Source organism: Camellia sinensis, chromosome 4, assembly GCF_055761805.1.
Source record: "Camellia sinensis isolate YWXY chromosome 4, ASM5576180v1, whole genome shotgun sequence".
NCBI lineage: Eukaryota > Viridiplantae > Streptophyta > Magnoliopsida > Ericales > Theaceae > Camellia > Camellia sinensis.
In genome coordinates, this window is record NC_138964.1 from 98,760,008 (window position 1) to 98,782,232 (window position 22,225).

The following is a 22,225-nucleotide window of genomic DNA, read 5'->3' on the forward strand; positions in this document are numbered from 1 at the left end:
TTTTTGTTCAAAATTAAACAAAAAATGACAGTTATTGTAGCATTTTTTTGGTCTAATATTGAACATAAATTAATTTAAAGAGTTAAGTGAGAAAACTTGAAACATAAAAGACCAAATTACAAAAAAAAAAAAAGGATTTTAAGAGTCAAAATAAAAAAGTGATCAAATATAAAAAATAAAATATAATTTTTCAGCCTCAAATTTTAATTAAAAAATTATTAAAATAGGATATTTCGGCGTTAGTGCATTAAAAATATAATCCCACTAGGTAGCTCGAAATTTTTTTACCCCGAATGGTTCGAATGCCCAAAATGACATCGTTTTGGCCATTTTCCCCCTCTCTTTTCTCTCTGAATCAGAGAGGTCAGAGCAGAAAGAAAGAGGAAGAGAGAAGAGCGAGAAAGAGAGAAGAGGGAGAAAGGGGAACAGTGAGAGAAGGGAAATAGAGGGTGCCAGAATTCCCTTAAACCACCGGTGCGGCCATTACCGTCGCAAACCTCTCTACCCATTGGCACCGCCATCGACCCTCCTCTATGTGCATATATACATAAATCTATGTGCATACACGGATCTGTACTATCCTTCCACCCACTGTCGCCGCCATCACCGTCGCAAATCCCTCCATCCACTGGCGCCGCCTCGACCCTTCGCTGCGTTTATACAAATCTGTGTATAGATTTCTCTCTGTTCCCCCTCTCTCATTTTCTCCTTCTCTCTTCTTCCTCCTCCTCCTCTATTTTTCTCTTTTTTCAGTTAGTTTCAGAGAAAGAAGAAAAAAAGTGCAAAATGACGTCATTTAGAACATTCGAGCTATTCGAGACCAAGAATTTTCTAACTACAAAACATTTTTTTTTTTTTTTGTTAATAATGATAATAATAATAATAATAATAATAATAATAATGATAATGAGGCGTTAGTGCATCAACATCACAAAAGCAACTTGTCCTCTGTGACGACAAGTTGTATAAAAGGCAGCAGAATGAGGAATGAATTGGAGAAAGAGAGTGTGTAATAGGCGGGAAAGCAAAACCAGAAGAGAGCGGCAGAGGAGAGAGAAAGAAGATGAAGGAGAGAGGGGGAAAGGGAGGACAGCCGTCGGTGGACGAACGTTACACTCAATGGAAGTCTCTGGTCCCCGTTCTCTACGACTGGTTAGCCAACCACAACCTCGTCTGGCCTTCTCTTTCTTGCCGGTCCGTACTACACTCTCACTCTCACCCTCTCCCTATCCGTTTCTTCTTTTTTCAATTTCTACACTCTCCATTTCCCCCCTTCTCTCTCTCTCTCTCTCTTCTAGGGTTTTTTCCTGCTGTTGTTTTATTAATTACTGCAACACTTGATCTTGTCCTTAGTATCTATTTCAAAACCCTCGCTTGGTTGATGATAAAATGTGACACATAGCTGTATTGGGCACAGCCAAGGCTGGTTTTTTATTTTATTTTTTTATTTTATATATTTTAGTATCTTAAAAATGAGAAACCTGAGATTTTTGGAATTTGATTGATTGATTTATTTATAACCAAATGAAGCACAATGAGAAGCTCGGAGAGCAACTCACCAGAAACCCTACCCTTTTACCTGTTTGGTGCGAAAAAAGGAAAATAAATACAGAGTATTTTTCTTCTCTTGTTTGGATGATTAATGAGATGAGAAATGTTGAGAAAGAGAAATCTCTTTATGTGCGGGATTGAATTCTGCACAAATGGAATCGGAGTTTCACAATCAGCTAGATGATCCACGAATAACATAAGTGCTGCCTAGCCAGGGTTTTGGCTGGAGGAGCCCTTCTGATGGAAAAATCAGCATTCAAAAAAGAAAAAGAGATGAAAGGAGTGTAGAGAATTAGGGTTTAGAGAGTGTTACATCCAAAGAGGATGTAGTTTACCTTTTATAGAGTTATAGAGTTCTTCCTCCCTTGCTTTCTAAGAAGCACATGAGAATAACTACCTCACGGGCCCCCTAGTCAGGTCATCATTATCCCTAGAAAGGAGGGACCACCACTTTGTTTTGCAAAATATAGGAGGCTATCTGTTACCCCATGTAATAGAACCTTCTTATGTTTATCTTGTAAAATTCATGGGGCTTCTTATGACAAGTACTCCCAAATGGGTGAAACATTTTCTAACTCACCCATGTACCTTGGTCGGTCATCATTTGAGTCTACCTGACTCATCACGGTTCTTTCTCAAGTGTGCTCGGCCCAATCTAGGCCATCCTTAAACTTGGGCTTATCAATTTACCCAATACAGGATCTTACATGGTTCGACCCAAGGCAACGGAGAAGATTGTCCCAAGGCCATGTTGAGGCTTGATCTTGGGTCATGCAGGTGCTCGTCTCAGTCCAACCTAGTGCGCTAAATTTAACCCACTTTATGAACCCCCAAATTCCATTTATATGTGTTAAATATAAGCCAATCCAAGGGTGAGCACTTACGGGCTATGCTTGGTCCATTGCTCGGTTTGAGCAACCTGTCCTTTTATGTCTTGTTTACATCACGTGGTGTTTCGTTGTTGGTGTGTTGTGCAAAACGCCAGTTGTCACTACGAAAAACAAAATGTTCCCGACAACTTCAAATGTGAAAAATGATTGTGCCTTCACTCTCCCATGCGTTTCCTCTTGCTTTTCGATGGCTTTAAGTATAAATACGCTCCAACCACTCACCTTAACCTTCTTCTCTCCTTTCGCAACACTTAGCATAGTCTGAGCCTTAATTTTGCCATTTTTTGAACTTCAACCTTGTTACCGCCGGTGTCTTTCTCTTACGCATTAGACTTATGTTCATGAGGTTTCCATCTGTTGTCTTTTGCACCTTTTCTTATTGTAAGTTCTTTCTTCCCTTGCGCTTTTCGTCATTTATTTCTCTCCTTTTATCAGCTTTTCTAACAATTCCACCATCTCCCTAATCCTTTTCTAGCATTCCCCACGCCATTCCCTTAGTCTTTGATTTTCCTTGTAAATTACCCTTTCTCGCTTTACTTGTAATGGGCAAATTTAGTCATAGAGTAAATATATAGAAATTAGGGCAACAAGTCACAAGTGCTGAAATACCAAAATACCTAACTTCATAATAGGATCCATCTAATTCGGCCCTAGATCAATGCACAATATAAACTCTTCTTGTTGGATGCTTGGTCTAGGCAAGAACTCCATCCAAATCATCCTTTTTGCTCTTTCGATTCAATGGCCGACGCAAGGCATGTGAGTGCATCAGGGTGACTGTTGTAGGCTAGCTTGTTCTACCCTGATGCCTTTGAATCTTCTTGCCATTTCTCTTTCCTTCTCCACATACATTGCCATTCGCTTATCACAAGCCTTATACTTCCTTGACAGTTGGTTGACCACCAATTGGGAATCACTAAGATTATAATTTTATTATTTTTTTTTAAGATTATCAATTCCTTGATCTTCATATGCTCAGTAGTTCTGAGTTCTACTATAAATGGTTTACATCAAAAGTGGTGAGATTTGATATAAAACGAAAATTGCTCTTTATAAATTTTTTATAATACCTAAATTACTCATCTTAATACAAAGAAAAAAAAAAGGGAGAGTTCATGTATCCTTTTTTTATTTCTTGTTTATCCAAACAAAATGGTGAGAAATCACAATCGTTTTTTTTTTTTCCCCCTTCTCATCACCTAGATGAGAAACCATATACAAAACAATTTATTTGCTTATTTTTTCTATTAACATTTTTAATATGTAAATGTATATTTTTAGATTTTTGGATTGTAGGATTTATGTTGGTTTGATAATGTCAGATAATCATTTTGAGTTTATGTTGGATTGTAGGACTGAACCAATGTATTGAGAAAGAGATATCTCTTTATGTGCGGGATTGAATTCTGCACAAATGGAATCGGAGTTTCACAATCAGCTAGATGATTCACGAATAACATAAGTGCTGCCTAGCCAGGGTTTTGGCTGGAGGAGCCCTTCTGATGGAAAAATCAGCATTCAAAAAAGAAAAAGAGATGAAAGGAGTGTAGAGAATTAGGGTTTAGAGAGTGTTACATCCAATGAGGATGTAGTTTACCTTTTATAGAGTTATAGAGTTCTTCCTCCCTTGCTTTCTAAGAAGCACATGAGAATAACTACCTCACGTGCCCCCTAGTCAGGTCATCATTATCCCTAGAAAGGAGGGACCGCCACTTTGTTTTGCAAAATATAGGAGGCTATCTGTTACCCCATGTAATAGAACCTTCTTATGTTTATCTTGTAAAATTCATGGGGCTTCCTATGACAAGTACTCCCAAATGGGTGAAACATTTTCTAACTCACCCATGTACCTTGGTCGGTCATCGTTTGAGTCTACCTGACTCATCATGGTTCTTTCTCAAGTGTGCTCGGCCCAATCTAGGCCATCCTTAAACTTGGGCTTATCAATTTACCCAATACAGGATCTTACATGGTTCGACCCAAGGCAACGGAGAAGATTGTCCCAAGGCCATGTTGAGGCTTGATCTTGGGTCATGCAGGTGCTCGTCTCAGTCCAACCTAGTACGCTAAATTTAACCCACTTTATGAACCCCCAAATTCCATTTATATGTGTTAAATATAAGCCAATCCAAGGGCGAGCACTTACGGGCTATGCTCGGTCCATTGCTCGGTTTGAGCAACCTGTCCTTTTATGTCTTGTTTACATCACGTGGTGTTTCGTTGTTGGTGTGTTGTGCAAAACGCCAGTTGTCACTACGAAAAACAAAATGTTCCCGACAACTTCAAATGTGAAAAATGATTGTGCCTTCACTCTCCCATGCGTTTCCTCTTGCTTTTCGATGGCTTTAAGTATAAATACGCTCCAACCACTCACCTTAACCTTCTTCTCTCCTTTCGCAACACTTAGCATAGTCTGAGCCTTAATTTTGCCATTTTTTGAACTTCAACCTTGTTACCGCCGGTGTCTTTCTCTTACGCATTAGACTTATGTTCATGAGGTTTCCATCTGTTGTCTTTTGCACTTTTTCTTATTGTTAGTTCTTTCTTCCCTTGTGCCTTTCGTCATTTCTTTCTCTCCTTTTATCAGCTTTTCTAACAATTCCACCATCTCCCTAATCCTTTTCTAGCATTCCCCACGCCATTCTCTTAGTCTTTGATTTTCCTTGTAAATTACCCTTTCTCGCTTTACTTGTAATGGGCAAATTTAGTCATACAGTAAATATATAGAAATTAGGGCAACAAGCCACAAGTGCTGAAATACCAAAATACCTAACTTCATAATAGGATCCATGTAATTCGGCCCTAGATCAATGCACAATATAAACTCTTCTTGTTGGATGCTTGGTCTAGGCAAGAACTCCACCCAAATCATCCTTTTTGCTCTTTCGATTCAATGGCCGAGGCAAGGCATGTGAGTGCATCAGGGTGACTGTTGTAGGCTAGCTTGTTCTACCCTGATGCCTTTGAATCTTCTTGCCATTTCTCTTTCCTTCTCCACATACATTGCCATTCGCTTATCACAAGCCTTATACTTCCTTGACAGTTGGTTGACCACCAACTGGGAATCACTAAGATTATAATTTTTTTTTTTTTTAAGATTATCAATTCCTTGGTCTTCATATGCTCAGTAGTTCTGAGTTCTACTATAAATGGTTTACATCAAAAGTGGTGAGATTTGATAAAAAACGAAAATTGCTCTTTATAAATTTTTTATAATACCTAAATTACTCATCTTAATACAAAGAAAAAAAAAGGGAGAGTTCATGTATCCTTTTTTTATTTCTTGTTTATCCAAACAAAATGGTGAGAAATCACAATCGTTTTTTTTTCCCCCCCCCTTCTCATCACCTAGATGAGAAACCATATACAAAACAATTTATTTGCTTATTTTTTCTATTAACATTTTTAATATGTAAATGTATATTTTTAGATTTTTGGATTGTAGGATTTATGTTGGTTTGATAATGTCAGATAATCATTTTTGAGATATGTTAGAAACACTAACTAGTTTATTAACAAACATACCAACTAGACATAATATTAAGGCTTGGTTTTTGTTCTTTGGTTAAAATAGTGAAAAAATTAAAATAAAAAAGAAGTTAGAAAGTCAAAAAATCACTAAAGAAATCAAAAAGTCATTAAAAAAACAGTCATTCATCTTAGCAATTCATGAATTTTTTTACGACTAAAAAAAGTCACTCTCAAACACATTAATTTTACCATCTCATAAAAAAGTTAAAGAGTAATGTTATACAAATAAATAATTCATACATAATGATGTGGCTTATTGTGAACCTTTCACTTCAAAGCAAAACACCATTGAAGATGGATTTATATACAATAATGGCTTGCCACATCATTCTTGTAAAGTTTTTTGTATAAATTTTATGTATGAATAGAATTTTCCAAAGTGTCAAAAAGTCACTAAAAAAGCCAATTCCCAAACGAGGCCTAAATGGGTCCTATTTCAAGTGGTGGATCCCACATACATGTCTTGTGTCTTAGTTGATATGTTTGTTAGTACACTACTTAGTGTTTCTAGAATTACTGAATCATTTTTACTGACAATCTCTCTCTAGCTCTTACTCATTTATTGCTAAATGCTTCTTTTTTTTTTGTTGTAATTACTATTTTTAATTTTTATGGTAGAAAGGGAACTCACATGAATTAAAGATTAGAGTTTCCATATCTTCGACTCTTAATTCCTCTAGCATCTTTAAACAATTGAAATGAAATACAATCCGGAGAAAAAGAAAAAATAGTAATGCCTCCATTAAACTTGAAGCCCTTATTTGCTAAAATGTTGGCACACTTGTTTCCATCACTGTAGGTTATTCAATCTTAGTTATTTCGAGTTGGATTAGGAGGTATCTTTAGATGCACACAAGGTTACTCAGATGGTGGAATTAGGGGTGCGCATTCATCAGGTTGGTTCTGGTTAGCACTAAACTTACAACCAAACCAATCATGCATTGGAACCAAACCAAACCAACCTAATGTTGCTCGGGTTGGAACCATTGTTTCACTATACTTACAGTGAATCAATCAACAATAAAGGATTAGATTTACAATAAATAAGTTTTAAGCACAACACAAACACAGAAGAATAAAATATTGTCTTAAAATTTAATATAAGCCAACAAACAAAGTAGATTATGTATATACCAAAAAGGTTTATGTGAATAAGCCAATGTGAAAAAGTAAATATACATGCTATGGTATCAGTTAATAGGCCAATATAGAAAATTTTGAATACATTATCTAGTTTCTATGAATGAATTGTGTAGAATGAAGGTAGGAAATGAATTCCAATTACATGAAGATTTTAAGACTAAATTGAGACGCAATCCAATCCTATCGGGTTGATGATTTTAAGACCTAGGACTGAACCAATGTATTGAAAAAACCGACCCAACGCAACCCAACCCAACCTAACCCAAAGAGATTAGGTTGGTTTGGTTCATCGGTTTTCTGGGTATTTTGTGCACCCCTAGGTGGAATTTATTAGGCTGCCTAAAGATAACATGTACCAAGGCTTTTGCATTAGTTTCCACTTCCAGCTTGTTGATTTTCATGTTTAGAGCTAGTAAGACCATCTCTCAAAGCCCAAAGTACTGCTTCCATGCTAGAAATGAGATCAATGTTTCTGCAAAACCTTGGAATCCACTTACCAAATCCATCTCCAATTGTGACTGGCTAATCCTGGATTACCTTTGCTGCTCCATCAGTATGGAATTTGAACACACTCGGTTGTGGAGTTGGCATCCAATCTGCAAGTCTCGGAGAGCAAGGAGCGAGCCCCCATAGGAGTTTCGTGCTACTAAGCTGCAAATACTCGGTAGATTTGGTCCTCTTATCACCCCCGTAATGAAGTGCCATTCACCGAAGCTGCTAAATGTTTCTATTGTTACGTCTGTGGGTTCTATTACTTGGTATCTTTTTTATTTTGTTTTTCATTTTTGCGTTAATATCAATGGATAATCAACAAAATTTTAATTTATTATTGGGTTAATGCATCTTACTGGTTTGTATTCTTATTATTGATTAAGTAGTAATATAGTTTCATTTATTTTATGTATTTCTTTGCAACAATAGATGGGGTCCACAGCTAGAACAAGCCACTTACAAGAATCGCCAGCGTCTCTACCTTTCAGAACAGGCAAGATCATCGTATTCACCACATTGCATTCCTCTTGTTACTGGAAAATCCATTGCCTTGTTACTTGCATATTCAGGGGTGTTTTGGGAAGATGGTAAAAAGTTGACTTTTAGCCTTTTACCAAACTTTTTGGCTTTTTTGGAAAGTGATTTGGGAAGTTGATAAAAAGCTGTTTTTTTGTTTTTTGGGTTAATATTTGTTTATGGTGTCATATCACACTAAAATGAACAAAATACCCCAACCCAACTTAAGAAATTTACATTTTGCCCTAACTCTCAAGATGTAAACATGGAGGGTAGTTGCGTAATTTCCCAACCTGCTTTTTGGTCACTTCCCCAATGACCAAAAACGCAACTTTGGCATTTTGTGAGGCTACAAAACGTAGCTTTTTACTGGGGGTTCCCAAAAGAGCACTCAGTAATAGATATATTTTGTTAATTTTAATGAGTCTGCTTGTTTCCATTTTTCAAAAAACACTTTTCAGCAAATTCTATTTTCTTATTTTCCGTGTTTTTTTGTTTTTACTGAATTTTTTTAATATTTTAGGCATTTTTTTTTTACTTTTTAGACACACCTAACATAAATACACCTAAAAAGTAAAAAAATTGTAAAAAAAATCTTTTAAAAATTCACTAAATACCAAAAATACAAAAAAAATATAAGAATTTAGTACATTTTTTGTATTTTTATGTATTTATTAATTTTTTAAAATATTTTTTCACAATTTTTTTACTTTTTAGATATATCTAACTAAGGTGCATCTAAAAAAGTAAAAAAAATGTTTAAAATTTTTAAAATATTCACTAAAAACAAAAAAACACGAAAACCAAAAAACTCAGTTTCAAAAAACTTAATCCAAAAAACTCAAACCAAACACACTGAATATGACTTGAATGAAGAAAATTTGGAAATGTAACAGAGGCTGGGGGTATTGAACATCATTTGGGTGCTTCTGAATCAATTCTGAAGCTGTACTTTGTTGTTATGTTGAAATAAAATGCTTCTTTTACATTGTGTATGGCACTGGAAGGTACACTGGGTCAACATTAATGGTGTCACTGACAACTAATTGTGTAGAATGTTATCTAAAATCTGATGACTCTTTGTACCATCATTTGAGCTGATGGGTTTATAATTGTACGTCAAGCATGGAAGCAATTTGATTTTTATGGGATGTCCAAACATGTCTTGAAAGTTGTAAGCTGTTTTACAACTAAATAAATTAGTATTGGAAGTTCACTGAATCAAGTTCTCAGTGTTGAGTGCAATTATCGATACGTCTACATGTTTGGACGTACTTCTGGCTGCATGTCACTCGAAATACTTTTTCCTACAAGCACCCAGCATGACTTATGGGATCACTTTGACTTTGGCTAGACAGTTCACAACACTTTTGTTGAAGTGTTAAGATTGTTTGCCCATACTACATTTCAAATTTATTTAGTGAATCACGGTACTAGGCTTACTAGGGGGGCAGCAAATTTCGTTTTTCTTGCATGTATAGCTTTTTGTCTGTGGCCACTCATATTGGCTGTTGATTCTCAATGCACAATCTGTCTGTTATGCAGCTGATCATTCTATTGTTTTTCTTTTTTCTTATTTTTTTTCATAGACTGATGGTAGTGTTCCAAACACACTTGTCATAGCAAATTGTGAAGTTGTTAAACCTAGGGTTGCTGCTGCAGAGCACATATCACAGGTGACTTAACAATCGTAACACTTCCTTATCAGTTTCCTTCCTCTGTTATCATTAAATTACTTTCCTTTTCATTAATTTTTTTTATGGCATGCTTTGGTTGCTTGATCTCTCAGTTCAATGAAGAGGCACGGTCTCCTTTCGTAAAGAAGTTCAAAACAATTATACATCCTGGAGAGGTATATATAACTAATTCCAGCCTACACATGTACTTTGCTATGTATGTTTTCACATTTGTTGTAAGAGTTAGGGTACAAAATTGATTCCCAGTTAGTTTCAGACTTCAGTCTTACATTTAATGGCTGTGAATTTTGGACCCTTTAAATAAGATCTTCACATATTTATATTTTAAAAATGTGTAAATGGAGAAACATTGGGAATTATATGACATGTCTATTAGGCTTTAATGGAACATAACATTTTTCATGTTATCATGTGTCCCCAGTTGTAAGACTACCCAAGTAACCATTTCAAACATGCTTAAACACTATTATCACGGATGTAAGAAGGCATCTTTTGCTGATAGGAATTTGCTTTTATTTATGACTTATTTCATGCCATGATCAGTAGTTGTAATTTGTGATCTTACTGGTTTGATTTCACAACACCATAAAGGCGACATGGTGAACTAAGGTTACATTGAAGGAATGCATGGTAACTGGTAAACTTTGTATTTTTGCATAAGAGGACACCTTGTCCTCTCCTAGTACCTTCTTTTTCTTTATCAATAAACTTTTTTTTTTGTTTCTAATTAAAAAGAAAGGAAAAAATATACAGATTCAGCTGCCTTTTTCCAATAGCATGTGTTATTGCCACTGACACATTTTGCTATACTCTGGCTAATACAAAATCTTTTTTTTGATACAATATTGGTGTAGCTATGTAGTCACTTTTACGATCGTTCTATCATATTGCTAGGGGAGGAACAACATAATCGGATATTTATTAGATGTGTAATGTTGAGTTTGACGCAACAAATATATATATTTTTTTATTAATAACACCTCGAAGTAGACAAGACACTTATACATTAGTACACTCAATTGCACTCTCACCAAACCAACCACTTACACAGGACTTTAATACACACTTGATAACTGACACACAGTTCACTGCTATTTTATAGCTCTGCACACTTCACTCACACGTTGCATCTCACCCACTTTTCTTGTGTCACTCATGCACTCTACTCACTTAGATGTTGTCACCGACCTACATATTTTTGTTTTTCATTATTAATATATATATATATAATTTATATGTAGAGATTTATGAAGAGGAACAATCTAGAGACAGAAAGGAAGAGCGAAGATTCTAGAGAGAGCATGAGAAAATATTTTTGTTTTTCATTATTAATATATATATAATTTATATGTAGAGATTTCTACAGAGGAACAACCTAGAGAGAGAAAGGAAGAGAGAAGATTCTAGAGAGAGCATGAGAGAACTGACTATGTAGGTCGGTGACTACATCTATATATAGGGTGAGATCTCCTTAAGCGAGTCAAGTGCATGAGTGAGACAAGAGAAGTGTGCAGAGCTATATAATAGCAGTGAAGTGTGTGTCAGTTATCAAGTGTGTATTAAAGTCTTGTGTAAGTGGTATTGGTCTTGGTGAAGTCATTCATGTGCTGGTGAGAGTGTAATTAAGTGTATAAGTGTCTTGTCTACTTTGAGGTGTTATTAATAAAAAATATATATATTTGTTGTGTCACGTTATTCTATGATGGATATAGTTTTCTTTCTCCAATTTTATGCCTATGCTATCAATGAACCAACCTTGTGCATGTTCAGCTGATGATTTTGTTCTTATTTTAAAAACTAATAATAATGAAAAATTTTCCAATAAAAATGTGAAAAAAGTAAGTGAAGGATAAATCAATAAATTTTGGTTAGAATGGCAGTTGGTCGAGTTGGAACTTGCCTCCTTGAGGGGGAAGGGATCAGAGTAAACTATAATGTCAAATCAGGCTGCCTGTTGCTTTGAAAGAATTCACATGAGGTCACCAACTTTCCCAATATAATGAAAGAGTCGACATTGTTGTCACATGCAACTGCTAGATAAGACCAAAAACTTGACTTAACAGAGGGCAACTGAGCCTTTTCTTGTTCTTGCTTTTTAGGGTGGGAGACAAAGAGAAAAGACATGCTGATTCCAGTTAGTTGGGTCAGGCTATTGGGATCCTTATCTGTCAATGCTTTTTTTTATTTTATTTTTAGTGTCCATACAACTGGCCCAAATTGTTTTGTTAGTACTTTTTTAGATGCCACACTATTGAGTAAATGCATGCTGATAATTGATCTGATCCCATATAGATTTTGCTCTAAACTTCAGTATTTGAATTCTTGTTTTTATTTTGCATCTAAGTTTCGGAGTGGCTCCCCTGTTTTTGAATGTTGTTCTGAGGGGCATAGTTATAAAAAGTGTTAAAAGCTTTGAAACTTTCTGAAGGGATCTGGTTTTTTGAAAGAATTTGATTTTGTTTGTTACTGAGTTGTGGGCTGGCCATGTGTAAATTTTCTGCATCAGGATCCTTTTTGTAAATTTCTTAACATACAGATTTGGCCTTTGTCTACTTGTGTCCAAATTTGCCCCAATCTTGTTCATTGAAACATGAATTGATCTTTTAAGTATTAATTATTGGAACTTTACTTCTATTAGCGAAGGACTTGAATTCTTATTATGAATTTGTTGAATGTTACTGCAGGTGAATCGAATCAGAGAGCTTCCACAGAACAGCAAGATAGTGGCTACACATACTGACAGTCCTGATGTATGCATTGTTTCCTATCTTTTATTTATTTATTTTTTTAGAAGTCAGATTTTGTATGTTTTATTGTTCTCTTTTCATTTGATGTTGAAATTTTCCCAATGGAATTGTTTGTCATTTAAGTTTTCTTGAATTTTAATTAGGTTCTCATTTGGGATGTTGAGGCTCAACCTAATCGTCACGCTGTGTTGGGAGCTCAAGATTCCCGTCCGGACCTGGTGTGTCTTGTTAAACAACTATATTTTTTCAGCCTTTTGGCATCTGTTGCTTTCACCTTGCTATTCTTATTGGTTCTTTTATCATTGTCATATATTTTGACGTGCTTATTGTAAGGGGAAGAAATTAAGACACTGACTTAATCATTAAAGTTGCCTTAGTTAGGCGAATAAGTATCATTAAATGAACATGGGTCAAAGCTCAAGAGAAATGGGTCAACTAGAAAAGCGAACTTGATTCAAACTGCTTAGGCCAAATGGGCCAAGAGCAAAAAATATCCAACAGAACTCGCTGAGACACTACTTGCCGAGGCCCAGTTGTTGAGGCAAACTCGCGCCACCATTTTATTATGGCACTGCCTTTGACACTTATGGAGGGGAAGAGAGCTGAGGCAACTCCAATCTCCGCAACTATGTCCTAAGGCATAGCTCCCTGAGGTGATAGCAACCTTTAAGGGAGATCTCCTCTATACGAAGTAATGTACAGATGATTGGCGTTGATAGCAGGCCCCAAGGCATTAGTACAGATGATTGGCATTGATAGTAGGCCCCAAGGCATTAGCAGCCTAGGGCTGATAGCAGGTCCGAAGCATGTATAACTTGGTGCTAATAGTAGGCCTTAACGCTTACTGGTTGGAGTCAATAGTAGCACCAAAGATGTCAGTATATTGTTGCGACCCCGCAAAGATGGAAGCAGGGTAGCCTGAAAGCAAGGAACTCCCTTTCCATTTACCTAGGTCAAGGACCTGCCTTGGTTGCACAACAGGACCAAGGGAGCCCTCCTTGGGCTTGGTACAAGGCACAACCCTTGTTGTGGCCCGTGCCATAAGAAGCTGGGGAGTTTGTGGTTAGGTGGCTACGGGTGGAGGATTGTTGAGGTATACACAAGTATGGCTGATAGCAGGTCATAAGCCTTGAGAATGCATGTCTTCAAAAACCAATCTAAGAAGGCAAGTGCTGCAATAACAACACTTGCTGAGGTTCGTACCAAAAAGGTTTATGTTGAGGCTTGTGCCAAACAAATAGTATAGTGGCACTTGTTGAGATTTTGTGCTAAACAGATAGTACATGTCAAGGGATACCTATCTACCAAACCAATCTAGGAAGGCAAATGCTGCAACAACAATGACACTTACTAAGGTTTGTACCAAAAAGGTATATGCTGAGACTTGTGCCAAACAGATAGTACAGTGGCACTTGTTGAGATTTTGTGCTAAACAGATAGTACATGTCAAGGGACACCTGTCTACCAAGGCCTAGTGGTTTAGGACAGAATATCCTGCAACACGTGTCGCTTCATTATTTGGCACTTGGTATATTCAGGTACCAACCATAAATAAGACCCATTTCCCAAGGTCCACAGGAGATTTTCTTGGGATTTTGGGGGATATGTTGCCCATTTTGCACCGGCACATTCTTTCTCTGGATTACTTGCTCCACTCACACCTGACTACTCACTCTCTAACATTCTTAGATTATTGACTCAATAAATAGCTTTGCCTCTCTAAGTAATATTATACTATTCATTTTGGACCCCCTACATTCTGGCACTATGAAGCACCGATACTTCAAAACAAGTGTTGTATTCGTGTCGGACACATGGACACTTTGGGGACATGTATGGGATACACCACATGGTATGTCCCCTTATTTAATTAATTTATTTTCAAGGAACAAGCTGGGGATACTTCAGGGATACATTAGGGACATGCCAAGTTGTCTTTCTCCTTATTTTATTTTGTACTTTTGATGAATGTTGAATGTTTATTATTTTTTTCTTAGATTTAAATATTTAATAGATCATCCTTAAAAAAAAGATATACACGGTAAGTGTTAATTTAAAAATGCTTTTAAACAAAATTAGAATTCGAGTTAGTTTTTGATAATATTGATTGTTTGTGGATGTAATATTAATTTAGATAGCAAATAAAAATATATGAAAACATATTTTATTGTCGTGTCCTCGCCGTGTCCGTGTCCCTATTTTTTTGAAATTATCATGTCCCATGTTTGCATCCGTATTTGTGTCTGCATCCGTATTCGTGTCCGTGCTTCTTAGTTCTGGTGACTCCACTGGAGAGGCAGCTTTGTTGATGGTTAATACGCGCACTACATTGGAAAGAATAACAGAGAATGAGGTTCACCAGCAACCTTAACAGCAAGGGTCCTCGAATGGCAGGGCGACACATGCTGAAGACTATGACCACAACATTGTTGTTGAGGCAGTCCAGTCCCTTCCAGACACAGAAGGAGATTATGACTACCTTGCAGACCCTCATTGAAGCCATTTTGGCGATGGCGGCCAGGCCAGTGCAAGTTCTTTCAGCACAAGTCCCTCCGCTTATAGCAGCTTTGAATCCCGCGGTTAACTAATCCCATGAGAACCAGGCCCTGATCTAGGTGCCAAACCCTCCAGGGATTCCTTAGGCGAATGGTATTGTCGTTAGTTTAGCTACTTAAGGACAGACTGATCCTTACTCTCCTAACCATTTTGTCACTATAGCTGATGCCTAAGCTATGCTCGAGCAAGAGTGTAGTAAGAAGCAACTACCATCATTGCCAAACCTAGATGTTAAGCCCCCATATCCCATGAAATACTGGCCATGCTGTACTCAATTGGGCACACCGTCCCTAAGTTTGTGAAGTTCGATGGCAAGCAAGGTAACATAAGAGAGCATGTGGTGCAAATTATTGAAACACTAGGCATCCATGACACCGACCACACTTTGTGCCTTTGGGAATTCTCCGAATCACTCACCAAAAGGGCCTATAGCTGGTATGTGAACTTGACGCCTAACTCGATCAAGAGATGGGAGGAGGTGGTGAACAAATTCCATACGAAGTTTTTTCAAGTCTAAGAAAAAGTTGTAACTCTTACACTTAGCCGAGACACTCAGAAGGCAGGCGAAGATATCGTGGACTATGTCAAATGCTTCAAAGAGAAAGCCATCGATTGCCACGAGCCAGTGGACGAGGCTCGCTCGCCTGGTCAGCATATGTGTGGTGGGTGCCCTGCGAGGCTACAAGTTGTTTCTGGTAAACCATGGCCTACCCACCTTTTCAGCCTTCATTGAGGTGGCTAGAAACCTAAGCATAGGCAGTCCGCTCCCCAGGCCTCGTGAGAGTCATCGATATTCTCACAGTAGTAGAATTATCGCGGTAACCTCCCTTGGAGGGAGCTGCTCACAAGGGGAGGCGTCGATATCTCGAAAGAGGAAAAGCTATGAGGATAAAAGTTCATATCCTTGCAATATTGAAAATGTCAAAGCTAAGTCAAGGAGTGGGAAGCAGATGAGAAACTTGTTTTGTTGAAAACCCAGATTACTGTGTAACCATCGAGCCACTAAACATCCGACACGAGACTGTTGGACTCTGAAGAACATTTTCAAGAGGGGAGATGTAGCAAATGAGTTGAAGTTCAAAGACGCGAGCAACCACGATTTAAGAGAAGACCCTTATCTTGATCACAAGGAAAATGGGAAGAATGTGAACATGATAGTATACCTAGGGCCTATGCATGATCAAATGCACATGGCGTGTTACTACAATAAGTTGGATGAGATAGCAACGAGCCAATGTCCGGAGGCAATACCCTCAGAAAAGGCATCCGCAGAAGATGCCTATGCCCACGCCTTGCAGAACTTTGTCAAGTTTCGTGTCTTCTTTGACCAATTGGGGTTGAGCGAAGTTGCTAGGCTAGAGGCGACTAAAGCCCTCATTAACATCTTAGAGGTGAACTACGTTGAGGGGATTAAAGCCAAAGAGTATGTGCGTCGACGTATCCAAGAAGATTATGGCTCCATCATGTTCTCGTAAGCCAATCATGCATATTCGTACCCTCACAACTGCCCTCTACTTGTCACAACTTATGTAAATAGTGTGGAGTTCAAATAGGCCTTCCTTGACAGAAGGGCATCAATAAACATCATAACCACCGACACCCTATTGAACGCCAGAAGCCTAGAATCCCGCATAGTGTGCCAACCCATCACTGTTATAAGGTTTGGCAGTGAGAAGAAAGTTACTAATGGCCACATTGTGGTAGATCTGGCAGTTGGCGAGATACGCTCTGCCACGAAATTTCATGTGACAGAGGCTGACTCATACAATATTGGGAAGGGCCTATATGCATCGGTATGGAGCAACACCCCCTAGTCATCATCAGTATGTCAAGGTTAAGCTTGGGAAGCGAGTGATCACCATCAATGCCTTTGAGAAGCCATTCAGTGAAGAAGAAGTGCATCACTTTGATATCTTTTTTACTGAACTGTTAACTGAAGAAACTCCTAAGACTGGTAAAATTACTGGGGTAAAACTGCCACGATGGGAAAATATTTGAGATGATGAGGCAACGCTAGCAAGCAGTAGGTTTAAGAGAAGCAGCAAATCATCTAGTCCTTCACCAAAGATTGTCAAAGTTTGTGAAGGCGATAAGACAATCTACTACCTATAACGGTGTTAGGGGGCTAGACTTTATACCTTGAGAGGATGGCCCCGAGGCAAATAAATGTGATAGTGGTACAGGCGAAGAAGAATTGAGCTAGAAAGCTGAACTAGCCCCAGGGTACATGCAAGATGGGCCCAAGCCGCAACAAGAGGAACTTAGTGAGGTACCCACGGCTAAGGTAGAACTAATTGCACTCTTGAAATGGTACAATGATGTCTTTGCATGGACTTACGATGAAATGAATGGTCTTGACCCGTCCTTCGTCAGTCATCACCTCGACACCTTTCCAAACTCCAAACCAATGAAACAATATGCCTGAAAGTATCATCCTAATCTAGAAGCCAAGATTAAAGAAGAAGTAGAAAAGTTGCAGAAGGCTAAGTTCATAGAACCCATACAGTACCCGACGTGATTAGCAAATATTGTGCCTGTGAAGAAGAAGAACTGCTAGATCAGGATTTGCGTAGACCTTCTTGATCTGAACAAGGCCTGCCCAAAAGATGAGTTTTCACTGCCCCATGTAGACACCCTTGTCGAGTCCACCGTAGGATATACGATGTTCTCCTTTATAGATGGGCTTAGCAGTTATAATCAAATAAAGATGGCGTAAGAAGATGTTGAGAAAATGGCTTTCAGAACACCCTTAGGTAATTTGTTCTACATAGTGATGCCCTTCGATCTAAAGAATGCAGGGGCAATCTATTAGCGTGCCGTGATTGCCGTATTTCATGATATGCTACATCACGAAGTGGTGCTATATGTGGATGACTTAGTGTTAAAGTCAACTGAGGCAGATAGACACCTACACGACTTCGAGAAGGTCTTCCAACGGTGCCAGAAGTTTCATTTGAATAAACCCCTTGAAGTGTGCCTTCGGAGTTACTATTGGAAATTTTTTTTGGGTTTCTTAGTCCACCAGCGGGGTGTGGAAGCAGACTGAGATAAAATCAAAGCAATCATGTAAATGCCCCCACCCAACTCTTAGAAGGCCCTAGAGAGATTCTTAGGCAAAGTGTCATACCTCAGAAGATTCATCCTAGCCAACCTCTCCCTTTGGGACACTACTGAAAAGGAATCATTAGTTCGAATGGTTGCAGGACCACCAACAAGCTTTTGAAGCAGTAAAAAGGCCTCTGCTACTGTATTTTACTTCCACCCTAAGACATAGACAACCCCAAACAACTAGTGTATTACATCAGCAGAAAAGCTAACGGTGCAAAGTCGTGGTATATCCCGATTGAAAAGCATTGCCTTGCCTTAATTTTTATTGCACAAAAGTTACGACATTAATTTTTGGCACATCCGATCTAGGTTGTGACCAAGAGTGACCGAGTTCGCTACTTGCTAAGCAAACTAGCTCTTATTGGGAGAATGGCGAGATGGTTATGGGCATTGGTAGAATATGACATCACGTGCATCATGCCAAGGGCCATTAAGAGCCAAACACTTGCATACTTGTTAGCGCAATTTTCGTCTGGTGAACAAGAGCCTGACGAAGTAGCTCTACTTCGCAAGGCTTATGCCTCAGCAGCGGAGGTTGACACATACTGTGATTTGAAATTTGACGGGGCCTTAGGGCTTGGAAAAGGTTGTTCTGTCATTACATTAACTAGTCAGAATGGTGAGAGGTTGCATTTGTCCTATAAGCTAGACTTTGGGCGCTCAAACAATGAGGTTGAGTACGAGGCACTAATATTAGGACTAATTGCGGCACAAAAGAAAGGCCTTCGACGATTGAAAATTTGGGGAGATTTCAAGTTGGTGGTAAAATAAACACTTGGTGACTTCGCCTTAAAGGAGCCACTCTTGGCACCATACTGCAGCATAGTCCAGAGGCTACTTACTTAGTTTGACGATATTTAAATCCAGCACACCCCTTGCACACAGAATCACTTTCCCGATGCCTTAGCTACACTGGGGGCAAAGGTGGGATATCCTTGAAGATAGTATAACTATGGTCATCGAAAAGCGAACAACACCTGCAGTAGTGAAAATAGGCAAAGGTGTTCTCAAGGAAATAAAACTCGCATCATTCATACTCCTCAGGGGAGAGTTATACTTTCGTGGCCCAAATAATCTATGAGCAAGGTGCATCGGCAGACAAGAGGCAACTTACAACCAATTCATGCGAAGTCTTGCGGAGATGGAGACATTAGCTTATACAGACGCATGCAAAGACAAGGTTACTACTGGCCAGAGATGGAAAAAGAAAGCGCCGACTTGTAGAGGCAATGCAAAAAATGCTAATCCTATCCCAAGGAAGAAGAAGCTTGTTTCCTGAGCAGTGAGGAGTGGAGACAGCCATATATAGACGTTTTGGAAAGTGGTTTACTCCCTGAAAACCATGCTGATGCTATCAAAGTTGAGAGGCGAGCTGCTCGCTTCTTTCTAAATCAAGGGAAGTTGTATCGAAGAAGCTTTGAAGGGGCACCCCTAGTATGTTTGTCTAAGGATGAAGCCAACAAAGTACCAAGGGAAGCCAACGAAGTACTAAGGAAAGCTTACAAGGTGGAACATCAAGGAGACAACGGTTGTATGAGCATATTCACCTTGGCTATTATTGGCCAACGATGGAAAAAGATTCTAAGATGTATGTGAAGAGATGTTAGTCATGCTAAAATTTGGAAACTTAATACATGCACCGGTTGTTGAATTGCACAACATCAAGATGCCATAGCCATTTCATACTTGGGCGTTTGATTTGATTGAACCAATTGCTCAAAAGTCCAAGGGTCACTGATGGATACTTACAGCCATTGAAGTCAATACCCAAGTGGGTGGAAGCCATACCTATGAGAAAGGCTGATGGCATGGGAGTGGCCAACTTCATTCGGGAAAATATCGTTTGCAGGTTTGGCATGCCTAAAGTGATACTATCTAGCAACAAAATTCCTTTTGTGAATCGACATGTTGAAAGATTGTTGGACACTTAGCAGATAAAGCATCACAAGTCCACTCCTTAAGGGAATGGACAAGCTGAAGCAACTAACAAGACCCTTATAAGAATTCTAAGCAAGATGATGGATGAGACTGGGGGCACATGGTCTGAATAAATTCGCATAGCACTTTGGGCTTGTAGAACATCCAAGAGGAAGCCGACTTAGGCGACCCCATTCTCCTTCGTGTATGGATCTGAAGCAGTTTCGCCAGTTGAGTTGGCAGTACCCTCGGCAAGAATGGCCTTGTCAGCACGTTTAGTGCCAGATTCAAGGGAAATTGACATAGAAGCGGCCGAAGAAAGAAGGGATTGAGCCTCGCGAATCATGGACAAATACCACCAGTCTATAGCCCGTGCTTACAACCAGTTTGTACAAAACAGAGAAGTCAAGGAAGGGCATCCCGTTTGGAAGACGGTCGATGCAGTCATGCGGGGGCAACCAATCCCCAAGTTATCACCAAAATGGAAAGGCCCTTACAAAGTGACTGAGGCAAGTAGCATCAATAATTACAAGCTGGTGAGGGTTAGCGATGGGTTGAGGATTGGTCCAGTGAATGTTAAGTATGTAAATCATCTATCAAAATTTAAGTTTTGCAGATCAAGAGGTCACCGGTTCGAACCCGGTTGGGCCCTTTTTAGAAAATTATCATTACTTTTATTTATCAAAAAAAAAAAAGTATGTAAATCAGTATTTTCTTAGCCTTTTGGTTAACCAGAGCAGTTAAAGTCTTTCTTTTTGATTAGTTCTCCAGGCTTATTGTGAGAAAAGTTGTCCATACTTAGTAAAATTTGAGAAGATGTGTTTTGTTTTGCGACTGATATTTGACAAAATTTGTTTATGTCAAGAGATTTTTCTACTTTCCTTTTCGTATCAAGTTATGTAAAGCAATAAAAGAAAATAGTGGAATGAAACTCAGAAGTACTACCAAAAACATTCATTCTTCTCATATAAATTGAACTTCCAGAACATGATCACAGTGTTTGAAAAGAAGTTACAATAAGGAAAAGAAAATAACCAAAAAACAAATAAAAGCAACACATCATATCGGACCCTTTATCGAGGAATCCATCAAGGCAACATCTTGAGGCAGTCAGGTGATAAGGCTAGAGTCTTTCTCCCTAAACCGAGCTAAGTTCTGGCAGTGTTGTTCCGAGGCACACTCATTCTCTTTGATGGTTTCTTCCAAAGAGGCGATCATGGCTATGTTATCAGCATGCTCAAGAAAACTGTTAATCTCTTGGAGCCTAGCCTTCATCCATGACAGATTCAAGCTAGTCATTTCAAACCTGTTGAGATTTGCCCTTAGTTGCACGGAACGGGAGAGGGGAATCGTAGACATTCCAAGAATCGTTGGTAGAGAGCGTTTGCATATATATTAAATAATATAATATATAAAAATATATTGTAAGATCATGTATTTTTTTTCTCTAATGATAATGAAAATATATGTTATAAATTTAAATATAAAAAAAAGTACGTCCCAAAATAATGGTCCCTTTTGGGGAATTCAACTTTTTTTATAGTACAATTATTATATTTTAAAAATTACCCTTGATAGTACATTTTTTTTTGGGAATATCAATTGTCATAATTGTACTTTTTGTGTTATTAATGAATTTAAAAGGGCAAAATATTAAATTCATATTACTCCATCCGTCCCAAAATAATAGTCTCTTTTGGGAAATCTAACTTCTTTTGATACTACAGCTATTGTATTTTAAAAATATTAATTTTTCAAAATTACCCTTTGATAGTACATTTTTTTTAGAATATCAATTGTCATAATTGTACTTTTTATGTTATCAAAGAATTTAAAAGAAGGGCAAAATAGTAAATTTATATTATTTTATTCCTTGATTTTTGAAAAGAGACTAATATTTTGGGACAATAAAAAATGGAATAAGAGACAAAGGGCTTGTTTGGTTTGAATCTCAAGACACAATTTTTGAGAAATTTTTTTAAAATTTTGTTTGGTTCAAATTTTGTGAAATTTTTTTCCAAGATCACTCTCTTTCTTACACATCAATCAATCACTTTTTTTCTGTCCTCTCTACTTC

The 22,225-nt window shown here is 38.1% G+C and overlaps 1 protein-coding gene across 2 annotated transcripts in view; it reads left to right on the forward strand.

Annotated features, from left to right (window-relative positions):
* Positions 1-905: 905 nt before the first annotated feature.
* Positions 906-22,225, forward strand: part of LOC114319521 (WD-40 repeat-containing protein MSI4) — a 65,283-nt gene continuing 43,963 nt past the window's right edge. The window contains exons 1-6 of one of the 2 annotated variants that reach the window (XM_028266550.2): positions 906-1,194; positions 8,037-8,100; positions 9,713-9,799; positions 9,913-9,975; positions 12,505-12,570; positions 12,711-12,785. In XM_028266550.2, the coding sequence (XP_028122351.1) occupies positions 1,064-1,194; positions 8,037-8,100; positions 9,713-9,799; positions 9,913-9,975; positions 12,505-12,570; positions 12,711-12,785 (486 nt within the window). In that variant the 5' untranslated portion in view covers positions 906-1,063. The remainder of the gene's footprint in view (positions 1,195-8,036; positions 8,101-9,712; positions 9,800-9,912; positions 9,976-12,504; positions 12,571-12,710; positions 12,786-22,225) is intronic. The other variant, XM_082925389.1, reaches the window with a different exon arrangement.